Source organism: Triticum aestivum, chromosome 3A, assembly GCF_018294505.1.
Source record: "Triticum aestivum cultivar Chinese Spring chromosome 3A, IWGSC CS RefSeq v2.1, whole genome shotgun sequence".
Taxonomy (NCBI): domain Eukaryota; kingdom Viridiplantae; phylum Streptophyta; class Magnoliopsida; order Poales; family Poaceae; genus Triticum; species Triticum aestivum.
The window spans coordinates 642104515-642127228 of NC_057800.1; the positions used below are offsets into that span (position 1 = coordinate 642104515).

General features: G+C 44.6%; 2 protein-coding genes across 3 annotated transcripts; both read right to left on the reverse strand.

Moving 5' to 3' along the window:
• Positions 1 to 9130: 9130 nt before the first annotated feature.
• LOC123062827 (4-coumarate--CoA ligase-like 5) lies at positions 9131 to 13585 on the reverse strand. Of its 2 annotated transcripts, none has more exons than XR_006429896.1 (6): positions 12428 to 13585; positions 12127 to 12316; positions 11050 to 11195; positions 10899 to 10966; positions 10664 to 10809; positions 9131 to 9595 (listed from the first exon to the last, which is right to left on the reverse strand). XR_006429896.1 is itself a non-coding variant. In XM_044486499.1 (6 exons), the coding sequence occupies exons 1-6, from the start codon at positions 13469 to 13471 to the stop codon at positions 9470 to 9472; spliced, it is 1677 nt and encodes a 558-aa protein (XP_044342434.1). In that variant the 5' UTR covers positions 13472 to 13585; the 3' UTR covers positions 9131 to 9469. The 2 variants fall into 2 exon arrangements, 1 of the variants encoding a protein (XP_044342434.1); XM_044486499.1 differs by having other exon boundaries at positions 10664 to 10766.
• Positions 13586 to 18364: 4779 nt separating this feature from the next.
• Positions 18365 to 22261, reverse strand: LOC123062828 (4-coumarate--CoA ligase-like 5). The gene is made up of 6 exons (XM_044486500.1): positions 21099 to 22261; positions 20787 to 20976; positions 19735 to 19880; positions 19588 to 19655; positions 19344 to 19446; positions 18365 to 18710 (listed from the first exon to the last, which is right to left on the reverse strand). The coding sequence occupies exons 1-6, from the start codon at positions 22146 to 22148 to the stop codon at positions 18585 to 18587; spliced, it is 1683 nt and encodes a 560-aa protein (XP_044342435.1). The 5' UTR covers positions 22149 to 22261; the 3' UTR covers positions 18365 to 18584.
• Positions 22262 to 22714: the final 453 nt, after the last annotated feature.

Here is a 22714-nt window from a genome sequence, read left to right on the forward strand (position 1 = left end):
CAAGTTCCCCGCCGCCGGAGTCCCTCAAGCCGCCGCCAGTCCCGCTATTGCGGCCTCCTGCATCGCCGGCGTCCGAGCGCTCGACCCCCTGTTTCGCTAGCGTGTTGAGCGCGCCCTGTTTCTCGAGTCGCCAGGGCCCAGCGCCCCTCCTGCAGCCTCCCTCCCGATCTGGGCCAGGCCCACCGGGTGAGAAACCCCCCTGTGCACTTTGGGCCGGCCAGATTCGGCCCAGTCTTTTTTTAGGCTCTGGTGATTTTGTTTTTTTCCAGAGGCTGCCAGTTTTACAGAAAAGTCCCTGGAGTTCATGCATATAATACCTCATTAACCGTGCATCGGATTAAAACAAATTATATATGAAACTTGCTTAGAATTTTGTGTACATTAATAATTTGCCACTTTCATCTATGTTTAAAATGTTTAGAGTGTTGTTTGTTTAAATTTGCTTAAATAACTCGTTAAAATGCTTTATTTCATAACTAAATAACCGTAGCTCGGTTGTAAATAATCTTTATATGAAAATGGGGTAGAAAAATGCCTAGTTTAACATGGTGTACTTGCTTTGCATGTTTAACAACTTTAAAATTGTGTTTAGGGAAGAATAATACCAAACCTAATATATGCATATGGGGATTTACCGAAATTGTTGTTCGTTGTTTCCGGCCTCATTTAAACTTGCCTAGATAGGTAGTTTTCTTTTGCTTCACCCTCTTGCCATGTTTAACAACATTTAATATTGTTGGGTACATAAACAAGATCGAACTAAATAAGTCACGGGTGTTTCGTCAATATGCAACGGAGTTGCATATTGTGCTCCACTTAATTTGTAGGATTGTTTGTGCACTTTGCCATGCCATGCTTCATTAAACCGGACATGCATCATACTTGTTTGTGCATCGTGCCATGCTTATGTGATGGTCGTTTACTATGTTGTTTGCTTTCTTTCCGGTGTACTTCTTCTCGGTAATCCGGTAACGTCGCGTTTGTGAGGACCCGTTAGACTACGTCCATTTGTCTTCTTCATGGACTCGTTCTTCTTCCTTGCGGGATTTCAGGCAAGATGACCATACCCTCGAAATCACTTCTATCTTTGCTTGCTAGATGCTCGCTCTTTTGCCATGCCTATGCTACGATACCTACCACTTGCTTATCATGCCTCCCATATTGCTAAGACAAGTCTCTAACCCACCTTGTCCTAGCAAACCGTTGTTTGGCTATGTTACCGCTTTGCTCAGCCCCTTTTATAGCGTTGTTAGTTGCAGGTGAAGATTGAAGTTTGTTCCTTGTTGGAACATGGATATTTTGTTGGGATATCACAATATCTCTTATTTAATTAATGCATCTATATACTTGGTAAAGGGTGGAAGGCTCGACCTTATGCCTGGTGTTTTGTTCCACTCTTGCCGCCCTAGTTTCCGTCATATCGGTGTTATGTTCCCGGATTTTGCGTTCCTTACACGGTTGGGTTATAATGGGAACCCCTTGACAGTTCGCTTTGTATAAAACTCCTTCAGCAAGGCCCAACCTTGGTTTTACCATTTGCCTCACCACCACCTACTTTTCCCTTGGGAGTCGCTCTCTCGAGGGTCATCTTATTTTAACCCCCCCCCCCCCCCCCGCCGGTGCCAGTGCTTCTCTAAGTGTTGGTCCAAACCGAGTAGACTGCGGGGCCACCTCTGGGCAACTTGAAGGTTGGTTTTACTCGTAGGATGTCTCATCTGAGTGTGCCCTGAGAACGAGATATGTGCAGCTCCTATCGGGATTTGTCGACACATTCGGGCGGCTTTGCTGGACTTGTTTTACCATTGTCGAGGATGTCTTATAACCGGGATGCCGAGTCTGATCGGAATGTCTTGAGAGAAGGAATATCCTTCGTTGACCGTGAGAGCTTGTGATGGGCTAAGTTGGGACACCCCTGCAGGGATTTGAACTTTCGAAAGTCGTGCCCGCGGTTATGGGCAGATGGGAATTTGTTAATGCCCGGTTGTAGAAAACCAGAAACTTATCTTAATTAAAATGCATCAACCGCGTGTGTAGCCGTGATGGTCTCTTTCCGGCGGAGTCCGGGAAGTGAACACGGTGTTGGAGTTATGCTTGACGTAAGTTGTTCTAGGATCACTTCTTGATCATAGTTTATCGATCGTGTTTTTGCCTTCTCTTCTCGCTCTCATTTGCGTATGTTAGCCACCATATATGCTAGTGCTTGCTGCATCTCCACCTCATACCTTTTACCCTACCTATAAGCTTAAATAGTCTTGACCGCGAGGGTGTGAGATTGCTGAGTCCCCGTGACTCACAGATACTTCCAAAACCAGTTTGCAGGTGCCGATGATATCATGCAGGTGATGCAACCGAGCTCAAGGAGGAGCTTGATGAAGATCTTGTTCATTGTTCTGTTTCGTGTTAGTTGATCAGTAGTGGAGCCCAGTTGGGACGATCGGGGATCTGTGTAGATTTTGGGGTAGTCTTATTTTTATTTTGGTTCCGTAGTCGGACCTTGATTGTATCTGGTTGATATAATGCTTTATTCATGTATTGTGTGAAGTGGCGATTGTAAGCCAACTATGTATCTCTTTCCCTTATGTATTACATGGGTTGTGTGAAGATTACCTCACTTGCGACATTGCTTTCAATGCGGTTATGCCTCTAAGTCGTGCTTCGACACGTGGGAGATAAAGCCGCATCGAGGGTGTTACATAGTTGCCCTAATCGCTATGACAAGCGTCACCCTAGGAAAGACGGCAAGACCGCTAATGTTGTCATTGGAGACACTGACATGAAGGATGATGGGTATGGTATATTTCCCACTATTCTTTCAGTATGTCATTCTCCTGATTGGTTGATTGGCACGGGTGCTAATATGCATGTATGCGGTGATATTGCCATGTTTTCGTCTTATCAGACCGCAGGGACTTCAACCGTGCTGATGGGCAACGGTTCAAGTGCTTCTGTTCGTGGTGTTGGCACGGTCGATCTGAAGTTTACTTCGGGGAAGATCGTGCGGCTGAAGAACGTGCATTATGTCCCCTCCATCAATAAAAATCTTGTTAGCGGATCTCTTCTGTGTAGAGATGGCTACAAGCTTGTCTTTGAGTCGAATAAATTTGTAATATCCAAGTATGGAACCTTTGTTGGTAAAGGCTATGAGTCAGGAGGTCTGTTTCGTTTATCCTTATCGGACGTTTGCAATAAAGTTGTTAATCATATTTGCAACAATAGTGAATCCAATATGTAGCATTCACGTCTTTGTCATGTTAACTTTGGTTGCATGTCGCAACTAGCAAAGTTGAACTTAATCCCTAGTTTCACCACTGTCAAGGGATCTAAGTGTCAAGTGTGTGTGCAAGCTAAGCAACCTCGTAAGTCTCACACGACTGCAGAAACGAGAAATCTTGCACCACTAGAGCTCATACATTCAGATCTATGTGAAATGGATGATGTTTTGACAAAAGGTGGAAAGAAATATTTCATGACGTTAATTGACGACTCCACTAGATACTGCCATGTGTATCTTCTGAAGTCTAAGGATGAGGATTTGAACTTTTTCAAGATCTATAAAGCTGAAGTGGAAAACCAACTTGATCGAAAAATCAAGAGGCTTAGGTCCGACCGTGGTGGAGAGTATTTTTCCAATGAATTTGATGTTTTTTGTGTGGAACATGGTATAATCCATGAGAGGACGCCTCCCTATTCACCTCAGTCAAATGGGGTAGCCGAAAGAAAGAACCGTACTCTAACTGATTTGGTTAACGCCATGTTAGACACATCGGGTCTGTCCAAGGCATGGTGGGGGGGGAGGCGATATTGACAGCATGTCATGTCCTAAATCGAGTTCCCACAAAGAACAAAGAGATAACTCCATTCGAGGAATGGGAGAAGAAAAGGTTAAAACTCTCTTATCTACGAACATGGGGTTGTTTGGCAAAAGTCAATGTTCCAATTCCAAAGAAGCAGAAGCTTGGACCAAAGACTGTGGATTGTGTTTTCCTAGGATATGCTTTTCATAGCATTGGCTATAGATTCTTGGTTGTAAAATCTGAGGTACCTGACATGCATGTCGGTACGATCATGGAGTCGAATGATGCAACTTTCTTTGAAGATATCTTTCCCATGAAGGATATGGCTACCTCATCTAATCAGGAGATGCCTAGTTCATCGAATCAGGAACCATTTACAATTACCGAACCTACAATTTCGATGGAACACTTTGAAAGTCCTGTGGAGGAGAACAATGAAGTTCCTATTAGGAGCAAGAGACAGAGGACTGCAAAGTCCTTTGGTGATGACTTTCTTGTGTACCTCATAGATGACACTCCCAATTCTATTTCAGAGGCCTATGCATCTGAAGATGCTGACTACTGGAAGGAAGCGGTTCATAGCGAGATGGATTCCATCTTGGCGAATGAAACTTGGGAGATAACTAATCGTCCTTATGGGTGCAAACCTATAGGATGCAAATGGGTATTCAAGAAGAAGCTTAGGCCTGATGGTACTATTGAAAAGTACAAGGCTCGGCTCGTGGCTAGGGGATATACCCAAAAGGAAGGTGAAGACTTCTTTGATACTTACTCACTTGTGGCTCGACTGACCACTATTCGAGTTCTACTTTCACTAGCTACCTCGCATGGTCTTCTCGTTCATCAAATGGATGTTAAGACTGCTTTCCTAAATGGAGAGTTGGACGAGGAAATCTATATGGAACAACCAGACGGGTTTGTACTAGATGGTTAGGAAGGAAAAGTGTGCAAGTTGCTGAAGTCTTTGTATGGACTCAAGCAAGCACCTAAACAGTGGCATGAGAAGTTTGAAAGAACTTTAACAGCCGCAGGCTTTGTTGTAAACAAAGCTGACAAATGTGTGTACTATCGCCATGGTGGGGCGAGGGAGTTATCCTTTGCTTGTATGTTGACGACATACTGATTTTTGGAACAAATCTAGATGTTATTAAGGAGGTCAAGAATTTCCTATCTCGCTGTTTTGAGATGAAGGATTTAGGAGTGGCTGATGTCATTCTGAACATTAAGTTGTTGAGAGACGATGATGGTGGGATTACATTGCTTCAATCTCACTATGTGGAAAAGATCTTGAGTCGCTTTGGCTATAGTGACTGCAAGCCCTCTTCAACACCTTATGATGCAAGTGTGTTACTTTGAAAGAATCGAAGAATTGCTAGAGACCAATTGAAGTATTCTCATATTATTGGTTTGCTTATGTACTTAGCCAGTACTACAAGACCTGGCATCTCTTTTGCTGTTAGCAAACTGAGTCGGTTTGTCTCAAAACCAGGAGATGTGCATTGGAAAGCTCTAGAAAGAGTTTTGCGTTATTTGAAAGGCTCTGTGAATTATGGAATTCACTACACCGAGCACCCAAAGGTGCTTGAAGGGTATAGTGACTCAAACTGGATCTCAGATGTTGATGAGATAAAGGCCACGAACGGTTATGTATTCACTCATGGAGGTGGCGCTGTTTCTTGGAAGTCTTGCAAGCAGACCATCTTAACGAGGTCAACAATGGAAGCAGAACTCACAGCACTAGATACAGCTACGGTCGAAGCAGATTGGCTTCGTCGGCTCTTGAATGACTTGCCGGTCGTTGAGAAACCTGTACCGGGTATCCTTATGAACTGCGACAATCAAACTGTGACACGAAAGTGAGCAGCTCAAAGGATAACATGAAGTCATCAAGACACGTTCAGAGAAGGTTAAAATCTGTCAGGAAAATGAAAAACTCTGGAGTTATTGCATTGGATTATATCCAAACGTCTAAAAATCTGGCAGATCCTTTTACTAAGGGTCTATCACGTAATGTGATAGATAATGCATCGAGGGAGATGGGTATGAGACCCACAATATGAGTTGTTCACAGTGATAACCTATTCTTTGTGATCGGAGATCCCGTGAATTAGATGTGGAAGACAAGTTGTTGGTCAGCTGAGAGGAGAGTATCCTTACTATTCAAAATACCACTCCATGAAGATGCAATACTCTCCTAATCTGCATGGCAGGTTGATGTATATCTTAATGTGTTCTAAATGGCTTACTTAAGCAGAGATGTTATCCTGCAGAACATCTTTTGAAGAACACATCTATATGAGTCTGATTGTCAAACGTCGCAATCTATGAGAGTAGGGTTCTCTCTAGTAAACTCATGAAAGGTCACGGAGTATGACGCATAAGCTCCACCCGCGAGGAAGACCCACGGTAGCCACGTATTGGTCAAGGCTTTATGTGAAGCTAGATTCGCAGAAAACTTGCAGTTCAAGGCCCAGTCCACTGTTCAAGTTGCTTACTAGTGTAGCATAGAGTTCTAGGTGGAAGTTCAACTTAACAGTCTCCACTGCAGTACCGGTATATAAAACAGTGTTTTGAAACCAAAGGTAAATTTCTGTGTGCCTCTGGGATCTGGTAGGGATTGCTAGAATTTTGTCTATTTTGGGCCTAGCCCAATAGCAGTTTCAGAAATTCCTAATAAATCCTAAAGGCCCACTTAGCCCATTTGTGCAAGACAAGAGGTGGTACAAAAGTTTAGTCCCACATTGCTAGTTTAGTGAGAATTGGACCTCCTTATAAGGGAGGTTCTTTCCCCACTTGTACGAGGATGAGAACAAGAGGGATATCCACGCGCGCTCCTCCTCCGCCGCCCGCCTCGCCACGCCTCGCCTCGTCACGATGCGTCGCGGGTTGCGGGAATGATCCAAGCCGATATCTAAATTTTTGCCACGCACTACGGGTATACGAAAGGCACGGAAGCTGAAAAGAGTTTTTGCGAAAGCGGAGTTCGAATGCGAACGGTGCAGCCCTTCGGCTGCTGGCTGTTCGCTTCGCCTCCGTCTCTTCATTTCGCCTCTCGTAACTGCCCTCTCGCCTCCTTCTCTTGCGCCTATAAAAGGAAGGTCGCTCCTCCCAGAGAGACACACCAGAACTTCTCCTTCCTCTCGCCACCGGTTCCAATCTCTGAGCTGCTGCTGTCTTCCTCATCCCAGCTTGCGATGTGCACCGCAGGTCGGGACAGTAGGCCTCTGAAACCGCACCTCTTTGAGTCCTGTACGGGAGAAGGGTGATAAGGTTTTTGGGGAGCGCTCTGCGCGACTACTGACTGACTCCTTCTCCACGGACGCCCCGGACTCCGACGACTTCTTCCCCGACGTCGACAACCTCCTCGACGACATGGCTGGAGAGGACACCGACCCCAAGTCCAGTGCTACTGCTGCTGCTGTCACGTATGTGTTCTTCTTTCTGTTAGATATCCTGCCACAGTTTCTCGTACTAGTACTTGCCCTAAATATGTTAGGTTCTACCTCATATATGCAACTAGTTCTACTGTCTGCTATAGATATGATAGGCTACGGTTCATATATGCAGAAGCTATTTACCTTCTCTCTGTCAGAAGCATGACTTGTTTTATCTCTACTATATTAGTCATGCTTTATCTAGTATTTTTGTTAATAAAATCATTTGGTAAATTGCTCATATTTCCAACAGTTACAACCTATATTACTCCCACTGTGGATAGTCTCAACTCCGTCGCCCATAGCGAGCTCGCAGGGAATTCTCTATTGGACGCATGTTGCGTGAAACTGTCGACGAATCGCACAAGGGGATCTAACTAGCGAGCGATTTTTGGCCGGCCCTGTAGCGACAAGCGTCTACCAGGTTTCGGTCTTGGGAACCTTCTAGAGCGTTCCTAGCCGGTTCTTACTGGTTTTGAGAACCATCTAGAAAGTTCCTAAACCATTTTTTTTCTTTTTTTACTCTTTCTGTTTTTTCTTCTTCCCTTTTCTGGTTCTTTTTTCTTTTCTTTTCATTACTTTTTTGTTTTCTTTTAGTTTTCCTTTTCAAGTTAATTTCTCTTTTCAACAAATTTTCTTTCTTTTGTTTTTTGTTTCCTTTTCTTTTATTCTCTTTCTTTCAAACTTTTTTCAAAATATTTAAGTTTTTGTTCATGTTTCCAAAAGATGTTCAGTTTTCAAAAAAAAAACTTCTCAAAATTCAAAAATTGTTCAAAACTTTCAAAATTCAGAAAATGTACCAGATTTCAATTTTTTGTTCACGTATTCAAAAAAAATAATGCTTCCAAATTTATTCGGGATTTTTCAAAACTGTTCTCCGTGTTAAAATTTGTTCCGAATATTTTCAACAAATGTCCGTGCTTTAAAGAATTGTTCGTGCTTCGAAATTTGTTCTCCGTTTCTAAATTTGTTCTCAAGATTCAAACAAATTTATTACTTTAAAAAATTGTTCACAAATTCCAAAACATTCTTGTTTTAAAAAAATGTTCAGTTTTCGAAACAATATTCTCAAAATTCAAAAAATGTTCTCGTTGCACAAAAAAGTTGATAACTTTCGAAATTCAGAAAATGTACCGGATTTCAATTTTTCGTTCACCTATTCAAAACAAATTCACGCTTCCAAATTTGTTCGGGATTTTTCAAAATTTGTTCACAAAATTCAAAAAATGTTCGTGCTTCAAAATTTGTTCTCCAAATTTGTACACAAATTCAAAACTTTCCCATTTTGAAAATTTGTTCACAGTTTTTAGAAAATGTCCCCGTTGTTCAAGATTTGTTCATAAATTTATAAAATGTTCCTATTTTGAAAAATATGTTCACAAAGTCGAAAATTGTTCACTGTTTTTCGAACTTGTTCGTGATTGTCATAAATTGATTGGTATTAAAAAATGGTTCCTGTTTTTCAAGGTTTGTTCAGAAATTCAAAAAATGTTCATGCTTTAAATTTCGTTCACAAATTAAAAAATCAATCCTGTTTTACAAGTTTGGTTAAAAAATACACAACTTTTCAAACTTGTACGTGCTTGGCAAAAACGTTCGTCATTTAAAAAATGTTTATTTAGTATTTTCAAAAAATGACTAGAAAAAGGGGAAATAACCCGATCAGGCGATTTTATACTTTTATCTAGTGTTAAAGTATTTGTGTTGCCTGTGTACCACTAAGAGCAGTAAGCCGCAATGGCCCGTAATTTCTTTCCAACTCCCGCTTCTCGGTTTCCTCGGAGCCAGGGTTTTTTCAACTCCGTCCCTCCGTCATCACGTGACATATGTGGTAAGCAATTCAAACAATTAAAAAAAACTCCTTCGCTCCATCGATGTTTAATAACGTAAGATACAAAAATGTCAGATGACAAACCTGAGTGAATTCATCAATAGCAAATAGCTTTTCAACCATCCTTGCAACAGACATGTTCTATCAGACTCTGCACGAACGAACGATCCTTGCACCCTCTTCACTCAAAAGAAATTACATTTCGTCCCAAGGGCTACACGGTGTTTACAGGGAAATAGGGTGAGCATTTGAGGTTCAATTTTTCGGACAAGAATAGTGTTGTATCCTTTTATTTTTGTTACCTTTTTTATTCCTTGTTATAAACGCTATAAGGGCTTCAGTTTGCTAAAGCCGGGCAAGCGCCTCCTCTCTAAAAAGAAATCGTCTAAATCTGCACAGCGAATTACATCTCAAAGCTTGGAGGCACCCATGGACATGGCCTGCTGCACAAGCTCCCGCCGCAAGATCTTCCCCGCAGGAGATTTGGGTATTGCCGCTACGAAGGCCACTCGGCGGACTTTCTTGTAGGGCGCAACCTGTCCAACGATAAACATTTAGATCTGATTTTAGTGCACCCCATTCATTCCAAAACAATTGAAGTTTTAGAATTGTCCTAAGTTAAATTTTTCTAAGATTGACCAAGTTTCTATAGAAAAAACTACCAATACCTACAATATGAAATATCTAAAATATCAAATATCTAAAAAAAAGGCAACCTGGTGCATGTAGCTCCCGCTTGCGCAGGGTCCAGGGAAGGGTCCGACCACTTTGGGTCTATAGTACGCAGCCTTTCCCTACATTTCTGTAAGAGGCTGTTTCCAGGACTTGAACCCATGACCTCATGGTCACAAGGCAGCAGCTTTACCACCGCGCCAAGGCTCCCCTTCTAAAATATCAAATATCTATAATATAAAAATATTTTTCATAATGAAGCAAATTTGGTGCGGTAGACGTTGATGTATTATAGACTTAGGACAAACCTAAGTTTATACAAAACTTCTAAATATTTTGCTAAAACTTCATTTTTATGTATGCAACATATGTTGATGTATGTACTTTATGAAGTTTGAACCTAAAACTTTAATTACTTTGGAATGGAGGGAGTAGTAAGTGGCAAGACAATTGCAAATTATGGCAACAAGGAGACAAAAGAATATGCTGTGCACATAAAGGTGAAATGATGTTTTTTTTGTTAATGTTGATGTGGGTCTCTTCAAATCAACTCCAGGTTTGTGTTGCTATGTTTGTCGTGTGCATGACACACGTGCACGAGCACGAGCACGAGCTTGTTCGTGTGCTTGACATGTGCCTTTGTTTGGCACGCAGATATCTAATTTGATGATCCCATCCTCTATAGTTTTGCAACAATATGATACATACTATTTCAGTGGTGCTGCTCCCATCAGGGAAAAAATGTTAAAATACTTTAGAGACAGTGTCACTAACAATACTAAAAACAGGACTAGGCCTAACTCAACTTGCAATTGCTCAGCTTGCTTGCCAAAAGGCAAAATAAAGCTGATTATGACACACACTTTTAACTCATCACCGAACTATGTCTGGTAGCGAAAGTGGCATTGAGAAAATGAGAAGGAGAAACTTACATGTTTAGCCACGTAATCTATGACTTGTTGGCCAGTAAGGTTTAAACCTGGTTGCCTCACTATAAAAGCCATTGGCACTTGCCCAGCATCTTCATCTGGATATCTGCATAGTGCATAGGAGGGGGCATCTTATATACTGCCACATGCTGAACAGAGCATCATACCATATTGTTAAGAATATATGATTCATTGGAATTTTCCCAAGTTTACTGCACTTCATACTAAATATACTTACCCGATAACTGCAGCATCAGCAATTCCAGGATGTGATGTTAGAATATGCTCCAGTTCAGCTGGAGGCACCTGAGATAAGATGTAGTATATCAGTATCATGCAGACAGAATCTTGCGAGGCAAAATTCTCCAACGATAATAGTATAATTGTACCTGGTATCCTTTGTACTTTATCAACTCCTTCAAACGATCAACAATGTAGAGAAATCCATCTTCATTGAAGTAGCAAAGGTCGCCAGTTTTCAGCCAGCCATCTGAGTCCACTGTTTCTGCAGTTGCTTTGTAATCGCCAACATAACCTGAAAAAAAAAACACCACCGGTGAGTCAGTGAGGCCCCGATAACAATAGGGCAAAAGCAACAATGTTTAGATCGCTTGTATTGTGATTCTTGTCTTCATAAGCTTATTAAAATTACATTTATATTGTGAGGGCCCAATAATACTAAGGCAAAAGCAACAGTGGTACGATGCTATAATCTGCCAAGCATAGTCAAGTGTCTATCAGTTGTAATGTCACTCTCCATACCAAACTGTAGGGTGGTATGGCTGGTAGCAGATATGAGAGACGTCCTCGTTTCTAACAGATGATTTCAATTAACAAGTTCCAACAGAATATCACTGGCATGCTGGCATGACTAATCTATTAAGCAGGAGAACAAGCATCCGTGCATTGCTGCCAGGGTTGAAGATTTATCGAATTTCCTACTAGTACTTCAATGGATAAATGTTGGCAACTACATGAATTAACACAAAAGTCGTCATTAACAAAAAGCTATGTCTCTATTAAAAAGAAGGCATCTCACATCACCATCACATTGCTATGGATAAACTACTCCGTTCCTAAATATAAGTCTTTTTAAAGATTTCAATACAAACTACATATGGATGTATATAAACATATTTTATAGTGTAGTTTCACTTATTTTGCTTCGTATGTACTCTTTTATTGAAATCTCTAAAAAGACTTATTGGAGTACTATTTAGGAACGGAGGGAGTACACAGCTTTCACATGATAAATGCTGGGACAAGTACATCACAAAGGGAATCAAACCACGACACAATAATAGATTTATAAAAGGTTTTAGGCGACGAATCATCATCAATCAACATCGCTATCAACGGAATCATATTAAATTTCCACGTGCACAGTCTAAACAATCAAACTATTGGTAGTATGCACATGCTTAATGGTCAGAGCAATGACCCAGTTCATGCTGCGCAGTGTTCACCTTTCATGACGAGTGGGCCCCTAATCCAGAGCTCGCCGCGCTGGCCCGGCCCGAGCGCCTCGCCGGTAGCCGGATCGACTACCTTCGCCTGCAGGCGCGACCCCAGCTTGCCGGCGGAGCCGTACTTCATGGACTCCTCCGGCCTTACCGTCCCGGCGACAGCGCCAGATGATTCCGTCAGACCATAGCCCTGTAATATGAATCGACGGAATCATTTGCACACAGATCAGAAAGAGCAGTCTTCATTGCGCACAGAAGATTCAGTAGTATTCTGCAGCCTGCATGGAATCTGATGCTTAACCTGAACAATCTGGACGCTGGGGAAGATAGCGGCGAAGCGCTCGGCGACCTCCCGGCCAAGGGGCGCGCCGCCGACAGCGATGACGAGGAGCGACGAGAGGTCGTGGCGGCGCGCCTCCTCGGATTTGATCATGGCCACCAGGACCGGCGGCGCCGCGGGCAGCAGCGTGACGCGGTACCGCTCTATCGCCCGCAGCACGGCACCGAAGTCGAAGCGCTCCATGAGCACGGTCGTGTCCCCCATGGACACGGAGCGCAGGACCATCATGAACCCGAAGACGTGGAACAGGGGGAGCGGGAGCAGCGTGACGGCCGGCGGCGGCGGCTCCTCGCCCGCCTCGGTGGCCTCCGCTGCCGCCCTCTTCCGGTTCTCGGAGTGCGTGCACATCAGTGCGATGAGGTTGCGGTGCGTGATGGCGACGGCCCTCACCCTGCCGGTCGTTCCCGACGAGTAGAGCACGGCCGCCGTGTCTGACTGCTTCACCGCCATCGGCGGGGGAGCGGACCCCGCGCATGCAGACACCAGCCTCTCGTACGCATCGGACCCGAGGACGACGGACCTGACGTGGGCGGGCAGCTTGGCGGCGACCTCGGGCGCGGCGAAGGCGACGACGGGCCTTGAGAGGGCGACCTGGTGCGCGTACTCCTCGGGGGTGGAGGCCGGGTTGGCGGGGGACACGACGGCGCCGATGGACATGAGCGCGAAGTGGAGCACGGGGACGTCGAGGCGCGAGGGCGCGACGACGAGCGCCACGTCCCCGGGGCGGAGGCCGAGGGAGGACCAGAGGCCGCCCGCGAGGGAGCGGACGGCGGCGAGGAAGGACGGGTAGGAGACGGCAATGCCGGTGGAGGCGTCGACGAGCGCGGGGCGGTCGGGGAGCGGGGAGGCGAGCAGCGAGAAGGCGTAGGCCGCGGCCGTGACCGGGAGCGCCTCCGGCGGCAGCGCGCCCGCCGAGGCGGAGCGGACGCTGTGGAAGGTCCGCGTGGCCGCGAAGAATCCGCTGCGCGGGTCGATCCCGGCGGGCGCCGCCGCCGGTTCGGCCATTGGAAGTTTTGCTTTGTTTGTGGTGTTTTCGACGGAGAAACAGCGCAGAACAGGCGGAGGAGTGACGTGGCTTATCCGGTCCTCCCGTCGCAACTCGCAGATCGCAATGGAGGCGGTGTGCTCGCTGCTCGGCTTGTCGGTGTATGTGCAGGTTTAGTTTTTCTTTTCCTGGAGGCCTTTTTTTTGTCCCGGAGGCCTTTTTGGTTTGCACTTCCTCCGTTCCAAATTACTCGTAGCAGAAATGGATGTATTTAGAACTAAAATACATCTAGATACATCCATATCTGCTACAAGTAATTCGGAACGGAGAGAGTAGGAATTAATAGCAAATATGTCCTTGCGTTGCAACGAGACAAAAAGAATATCACACACCGCCAACCTTCCCGCCCCCCAAATGTATGGTCTAGTTTGTACTCAGCAATGAAGAAAATGTTGGTTGCCATGAACAATAATGTTTTGGATCGAGACATGTGTCGCGGGGCATGGTTATGATGACAAAATTAAAACGGCTACATCTTTTGGGGATTCTAGTTCAGGCCATGGGATATGATCTCGAGTCAATTAGTTTGAATGAACAACACTAACTACAAATTTTTAGTTTATATCAAAAGAGCCTGTGTGTTGCAACAAATACACAATAAATAAGTACTCCCTCCATTTAAAAATAAGTGATGTTCTTTTAATTCAAATTTTCGAAAGGAGGTATTCTGAGTAACCTGAAAACAATTCACCACTCAAACAACTTTGCAAGTAGCAAAACAATATTAAAAGTAATCAAAAGTACCAAGGACTAATTTTCAAACAAAAATTTGAAAATGTGACGATATGTAAAGAAAGAAATTCATTTATAAGGTTAGAAGAAAAACCACGTACCTCGTGTTCTCATCGTTTCACACCTGAAGCTGGTTTCATAACAGAAGCCAAAATGAGAAAGAGAAAATATAAATCTTAGTAATCAAAGGAGATAAGCAAAGTCCTCGAAAAAGAAAACACGGTGAAACAGTGAGTAATTGGGTATTAGTCACACCTTAAGCTAAATATTTGCTAATCTGAATACTTCCATCTTTACACAATGATGATATTCATATATAAGGAGTTAACATATTTTGATAAACAAAAATAATGAAAGATTGCGTCAATGGTCTGGTGAAAACATCAACAATCGTGTGCATGCGCGATAAATCATGTACACACTAACATTGCTCACCTGTGACACCGATTATCATGCCTCAAAATCATAGGTTAGTTGTTGGACTAAAACTGGGAAGACTTGAAGCTCCCTTGGTGAATTATGAAGGGACCCAATGTATAAGAGACCAAAATCCCCTACTTCTCATTATATTGGTATAAACCATCAACGTTGAGAAAACCAAAAGATACATAGAGGAAAACCTATCGTGCCGGTACACATAAAGTTTCAGATCCAGTAGCTAACCATCAATTAACAGAAAAATAAAGGGAAGATAGACCCAGAGGGGTCAAAGTTTCACTAGAGGCATCTCTCCAAGCAAGATAAGTGTGCTATGGTGAACAAATTACAATTGGGCAGTGATTAAATTGTAATATTTATATTTTGTCTATGATCATTCATGACATAATCTTGCATAGGCATTACGTGCAAGATATGTAGACCGTTATCGAACTACATCTACAACTAATACTCCACCTAAAGACTGATATCCAGCATGCATCTCAAAATATTAAGTTTATAACAAACGGAGTACTGCAATAAACAAAGTGTCATTATGTAGACAGTAAAACTATCATCCAAGTGTGATAAAAAAACATTATTTTATCTTTAGTGGCAACAATGCAATACATGTTCGTTCCCTTTCTGTCACTGGGATGAATCACCGCAAGATTGAACCCACTGCCATGCACAACTTCCTCTGATGAACTGCTAATCAATCTTGGCCAAATAAGACAAATAGATCGGAGAGCATACATGACTACTTAATTATGCAGCAAAGAAACTTCAAAAAGATTAAATATAATTCAATGAACAATATGATCATAAAGTGATAATTTATCATATCCCAATAAATTAACACAACCACCGATTACATCATATGGATCCCGATCATGTGAGGCAGCTCACGGAAACTTTGTATTGAATCACAAGGGAGAGATGATGCCATCTAGCTACCAATATGAACCCTAAGGTCCTAAGAAAACTACCCACGCATTGTCATGGTGGCAACAAGGTTGATGAAGATGGTTGCGGTGATGAATTCCTCCTTCGACAGGGTGCCAGAACAGGCCTCCAGATTGAATCTCCGCGGAGAAGGAACTTGCGGTGGTGAAAAAACCCATGAAAAATGGTACGGAGGGTTTCAGGAAATACGATATTTGTAGGCAAAAAATAGGTGTAACGCGGTGGCTAGGGCCCCCATGTTGGCGGGGCCCTAGCCGCGTGGAGGCTGGGGTGGCCCCCCATCCCTTCCGGTGCTTTCTAGAACCTTATGTCCCCAAAACAAGTCCTCATAAATATGGATTTTCTGAAAAGTAAAAAACATGCAGCAAAAAATAACTAGCTATGGGCACCAAATTAATAGGTTAGTCCAGAAAAAATAATAAAATTTCTATAAAAAGTATTCAAAAGTGATAATAAATAGTATGGAACAATCAAAAATTATAGTTACGTTTGAGACGTACCACCCCCTCACAACCCAATTGATACCAGCTCCATACAAAAAAAAGTAATACTTGTTCGCATTCCCATTTGGTGTATGGTTCAAGTGTGAATGAATCATTCCCATTTGGTGTGTACGTCATGGATTAAGTTCAAATGAGGTTCAATTCAATTTTGAATTTCATATTTAAATTTGAATTGGTTTGGTTCATTTGGGTTCCAACCTTTGAATCCATATTGAAGATTTAAGTTCAAATTCAAATAGATTTGAATTCATGGTTCAAACTTGGTTTGGATTTGATTTGAAATTTGAAAAGTTTTGAGTTCAAATGAATTCAAAATAGGTCAAGGTTGACTTGTGAATCGATCTGCAAGAATATTCATTTGGTTTGGATTTGTGGTTTAGATTATATATGCTCAACTTGGGTTTGGGTTTTCAATTGAAAAAAGTTTAAAGTTCCTAAAGTAAACTCGGGTCAAACTATTCCTAGAGTGTCTTTTGAACATCAAGTAATTTTTTAATTAAATTTGGAATCCGAGATAAAAATTTATGATCAATTCAAATGACAATTTTGGATTCCAAAAACTTTGACATGGCAACATTTCTGAAAATTGTGCCATGGTAGAGAAAGTTGGTTGCCATGTCAGGACTTTTGAGTTGTTTTTCGAAAATTCATTCGAATTAAATTTAATTTGTGCAAATTTTAACTCTAGCCTATCATCGAGGACCAGGTAACTCTGGATTCAGATGTCTTTGAGGGGCCTGCTATGCCTCTACCATTTGTGTTGGTTGTGCCTAATGTTGTTTCTGATGCTGCACAAAAGCCAGCCATCATGATTGCGAAGGCACATAAGGATGGGAGGGGGAATTCGATGAAATGGAAGCCGTTCATGTCCACGTTCATGCTTAACAAGATGTGCAATATCATAGCCAGTGGGGTGAGGACTGGTACGAGCTTCATGGAGGTGCACAGGTGTTCGAGTTCTATGGCCAAAAGGTCACCTCGACCCAGGTCTACAACCACCTTAGGAAGTGGAGAGCAAGATGGATCATAGTGTCCAAGCTCAGAGACCGAACCACCTACTGGACAACAAGGCTCGGGGTGTCGGATTCCTTGCCATGGGAAACGCACATAGGGTGCTCTGGCTTAGGTCCTGGTTGGGCAAGCACTACTAGTAGTATTGTTTCTGGTGGTGATGGTGATGGCGTGCATGATCCTCAACGGCGATGGCAATGGCGGCTAGAGCTTGAAAATTGTTGTTGGCCTGTATATTTTGATGAGGTGGTATATACTAACCCCTCACACTGATGGTGAAGTAGTGGTGGTAGGATTACATCCTCTTTTTGGATGTGGTGGTAGGATGATACCATAGTATACTAGTTAGGATGAACTTGCTCTGCTTATGATCATGCATGCGTAAGTTCCTTCTCTTCCAAATGTAGTGTGCTCCTTTGCTTACTGCTTGAATTCTTGCTCTTCTGTCATGCTAGGAGAAGTGGTATGTGGTGTACAAAGGAAGGATTTCAGGGGTTTACAGTTCATGGTAAGTATTCCAAAAACAAGTGAGTCGTTACCCAGACAACTCCTACAAAAGATTTAAGAGTAGCAAACAGTGGTTGCTTACTCCAAGTTTATGCTCAAGCAGGCAAGCAATGTTGAAGTAGGCAAGGCTCCTCGTCAGTTTTCGCTATATGGAATGAAGAATTTCATTATCATCATCCAGTTCGTTGTGATTGTCATGTTGTTTTATTGGTGCAATAAGTGTGATTGCCATGTTGTTTTATTGTTGCAATAAGTGTGATTGTATGTAAGGTGTAGATGATAGGCTCGCCAAATAGGTACTCCCTTCGTCCGAAAAAACTTGTCCTAAGCTTGTTCCTCAAATGATTGTATCTAGCACTAACTTGATGCTAGATACGTCCATTTGAGGGACAAGTTTTTTCAGACGGAGGGAGTACAAGGTAAGCAACACAATGGCTAGAATCGGTGCTATGATGACACCAAACAATGTGAAGAATATGATTATTATTATTTTCCCTGCATATGATCTACCATACCCAACTAGGACAAGTATGCAAAGAGGCGATCAAACTGTTCAGGTAACCAAAACCCCCCGAAGCAATCAAGTAACTGCATTTTCTGGATTTTATTTATAGGAAATTTTCATTCAGTTCTTATTTCCAGCAGATGGCAATTAGAAGAAAGGCAAAACCCTGCTGTTTAACATAGGATAAAAATGGCATGGAGAGCCAAGCTGAGTGAATTGATCAATAGCAGATTACTTTTAACCGTCATTAGAGAAGACATGTTTGATCAGCCTGTTCTCTCGGACCCTCTTAACTCAAAAATATTTGTTTCGCGAAGGGCACCCGGTGTTCACAAGGAAACAGGGTGACCAATGGTTGACGAAGAATAGTGTCATATCTCCAGTTTATATACAGCAAAAGAAATCTTCTACATTTGCACAGCAAATTACATCTCAAAGCTTGGAGGCACCCATCGACAGGGCCTGCTGCACAAGCTCCCGCCGCAAGATCTTTCCAGCAGGTGATTTGGTTATTGCATTGACGAAGGCGACTCGGCGGATTTTCTTGTAGGGCGCAACCTGTCAAAGGGCAAACGTTTATATCCGAGTTTATAGTGTCTGAGTGGCAAGACAATGGCAAGTTATGGCAGCAAGGAGCCAAAAGCATATGCTGCATACATAAAGGTGCATTGATACACAATGCACAAGCTTGCTCATGTGTTGACATGCGGCTTCCTTTGGCACGCAGTGATATACTCCCTCCGTTCCTAAATATTTGTCTTTCTAGAGATTTCAACAAGTGACTACATACGGAGCAAAATGAATGAACCTACACTCTAAAATATGTCTATATACATCCGTATGTGGTAGTCCATTTGAAATCTCTAAAAAGACAAATATTTAGGAACGGAGGGAGTACAATTTGGTGATCCCACCACTAGTCCTCTATAGCTTTGCGACTATGCGCTGCATACTACTCTATTTCAATGTTGTCGTTCCCATCACGAGGAAAAAATGTTAAAGATAGCTTAACTGGCAAAGAGACAGTGTGACTAACAATACTAAAAGATTACTAGACCCAACTCAATTTGTAATTGCTCAGCTTGCTTGTCAAAAAGTATAATAAAGCTGATTATGACAGACACTTTGAACTCAGCACCGAACTATATTTGGTAGAAAGCAGGATTAGGATAATGAGAAGGAGAAACTTACATGTTTAGCCACGTAGTCCATGACTTGTTGCCCAGTAAGGTTGGAACCTGGTTGCCTCACTATAAAAGCCATTGGCAGTTGCCCGGCGTCTTCATCTGGATATCTGCATAGTGCATATGAGGGGGAATCTTATATACTGCCACATGCTGAACAGAGCATCATCATACCATATTTTTAGCTTTTATAGGAATATATGATTCATTAGAATTTTCACCAAGTTTACTGCAGTTCTAAAGGTACTTACCCAATAACTGCAGCATCAGCAATTCCAGGATGTGATGTTAAAATATGCTCCAGTTCAGCTGGAGGAACCTGAGATGAGACGTACATATTAGTATCATGTAGACAGAATCTTGTGAGGCAAAATTCTCCAACAATTATGTAACTGTACCTGGTATCCTTTGTACTTTATCAACTCCTTCAAACGATCAACAATGTAGAGAAATCCATCTTCATTGAAGTAGCAAAGATCACCAGTTTTCAGCCAGCCTTCTGAGTCCACTGTTTCTGCAGTTGCTTTGTCGTCACCAACATAACCTGAAAAGGAACACCACCATGAGTCCATGACTGATACGGTGAGTCGGTGAGGCCCCAATAATAATAAGGCAAAATCAAGAATAATAATAAGGCAAAATCAAGAATGTTTAGATCGCTTGTATTGTGATTCCTGTCTCCATAAGCTTATTATAAAACTACCTTGATATTGTGAGGGGCCAATAATAATAAGGCAAAAGCAACAGTGGTACGATGCTATAATCTGCCAAGCACAGTCAAGTGTCTAGATCAGTTGTAATGTCACTCTCCATACCAAACTGTAGGGCGTATGGCTGGTAGCAGATATGAGAGATATCGCCGCTCTAACAGATGATTTCAATTAACAAGTTCCAACAGAATATTACTGGCATGCTGGCATGACTAATCTATTAAGCAGGAGAACGAGCATCCCTGCATTGCTGCCAGGGTTGAAGAATTATTGAATTCGGTACTAGCCCACCACCAGTACTTGTTGGATAAATGCCGGCAACTACATCAATTAACACAAAAAAAAGTCGTCATGAAGCACATGGCAGGCAAGCCATGCTGCTCACTCGCACATTTACAAAAAGTCATGTCTCTAAAGAAATGCATCTCGGATCACCATCACATTGCTATGTGATGGACATACACAGCTTTCACATGATAAATGCTGGTAGAACAAGCACGGCAGAGAGAAAATCAAGCCACGACATAATGATAGATATGTAAAAGGTTTTAGGCGACGAATCATCTAAGGCAATCAACGTCGTTATCAAGGCGATCGTATTTTAAATTTCAAGTGCACACTCTAAGCACTTCAACTAGCAGTAAACAAATCAAGGCACCATCTAATCCGACGAGTGACAAAGGTCAACCGCGTGCTTAATGGTCAGAGCAATGACCCAGTTCATGCTGCGGAGTGCTCACCTTTCATGACGAGTGGGCCCCTGACCCAGAGCTCGCCGCGCTGGCCCGGCCCGAGCGCCTCGCCGGTGGACGGATCTACTATCTTCGCCTGCAAGTGCGACGCCAGCTTGCCGACGGAGCCGTACGCCTTGGACTCCTCTGGCCCTACCGTCGAGGCAACAGAGCCGGATGATTCTGTCAATCCGTAGCCCTGTAATATAATAAATGGAATCGTACAGACATGAGTTCGCTAGATCAGAAAAGGTAATCTTCAAAGCGCATGGAAGATTCAGTAGTAATATTCTGCATCCTGCATGGAATCTGATGCTTAACCTGAACAATCTGCACGTTGGGGAATACGGCGACGAAGCGCTCGGCGACCTCGCGGCCGAGGGGCGCGCCGCCGACGCCGATGACGAGGAGCGAGGAGAGGTCGCGGCGGCGCGCCTCCTCGGACTTGATCATGGCCACCAGGACGGGCGGCGCCGCGGGCAGCAGCGTGGCGCGGTACCGCTCTATGGCCCGCAGCGCGGCGCCGAAGTCGAACCGCTCCATGAGCACGGCCGTCTCCCCCATGGATACGGAGCGCAGGACCATCATGAAGCCGAAGACGTGGAAGATGGGGAGTGGGAGCAGCGTGACGGCCGGCGGCGGCGGCTCCTCGCCCGCCTCGGTGGCCTCCGCCGCCACCCTCTCCCGGTTCTCGGCGTGCGCGCAGATCAGCGCGATGAGGTTGCGGTGCGTGATGGCGACGGCCTTGACCCGGCCGGTCGTGCCCGAGGAGTAGAGCACGGCCGCGGTGTCCGACTGCTTCACCGCGACCGGCGGAGGAGCGGACCCTGCGCCGGCAGACGCCAGGCTCTTGTACGCATCGGACCCGAGGACGACGCACCTTAGGTGACCGGGCAGCTTGGCGGCGACCTCGGGGGCGGCGAACGCAACGACGGGGCGGGAGAGGGCGACCTGGTGGGCGTACTCTTCGGGGGTGGAGGCCGGGTTGGCGGGGGACACGACGGCGCCGATGGACATGAGCGCGAAGTGGAGCACGGGGACGTCGAGGCGCGAGGGCGCGACGACGAGGGCGACGTCCCCGGGGCGGAGGCCGAGGAAGGACCAGAGGCCGCCCGCGAGGGAGCGGACGGCGGCGAGGAAGGACGGGTAGGAGACGGCAATGCCGGTGGAGGCGTCGACGAGCGCGGGGCGGTCGGGGAGCGGGGAGGCGAGCAGCGAGAAGGCGTAGGCCGCGGCCGTGACCGGGAGCGACTCCGGCGGCAGCGCGCCCGCCGAGGCGGAGCGGAGGCTGTGGAAGGTCCGCGTCGCCGCGCAGTAGCCGCTGCGCGGGTTGATCCCCTCGGGCGCCGCCGCCGCCGCCGTCTCGGCCATCTGGGCGGTGGACCGGTGATTGGTCTGGGGATTGCGGCGGAGGGGGCGGGTGGTGGTTTGGGCGCAGAACAGGAGGGGAGGGGGAGGAGAGCCGTGGCTAATCCCGAGTCCTCATCATCAGCCTATATCCATCGACTCCAGTGGAGACGTCGCAAATCGCGACGGTGGCGGTGGGCCCGGCGGGCCGGTCGGTGTGCGTATGCTGGTACAACTACTGGGCTGTGGATCGTACACGTGGTTTTTCCGGGAGCAAGGCAACAAAAAATACGGTTGCTGGAATGCGGCGAACGCTGGCTATGGGGTCCGTGATTTTCGTGACAAGTTGCTGTCCATAACAAATGATCTGTCTAAATGGAGTAAGGAAACTTTGGGAAGTGTTCGTAAAGAGATAAGGCATATAAAAACCCAGCTTGAGTCGCTGCGCAATGATCCAGTGCGTATGAGGCCGTCTCATCCAGAGCTAAAGCTAAATAAGAGATTAGCGGAACTATACCACAGGGAAGAGTTAATGTGTTGTCAGAGATTACGGCTGGAATGGCTTGCGGCTGGTGATAGGAACACAAAGT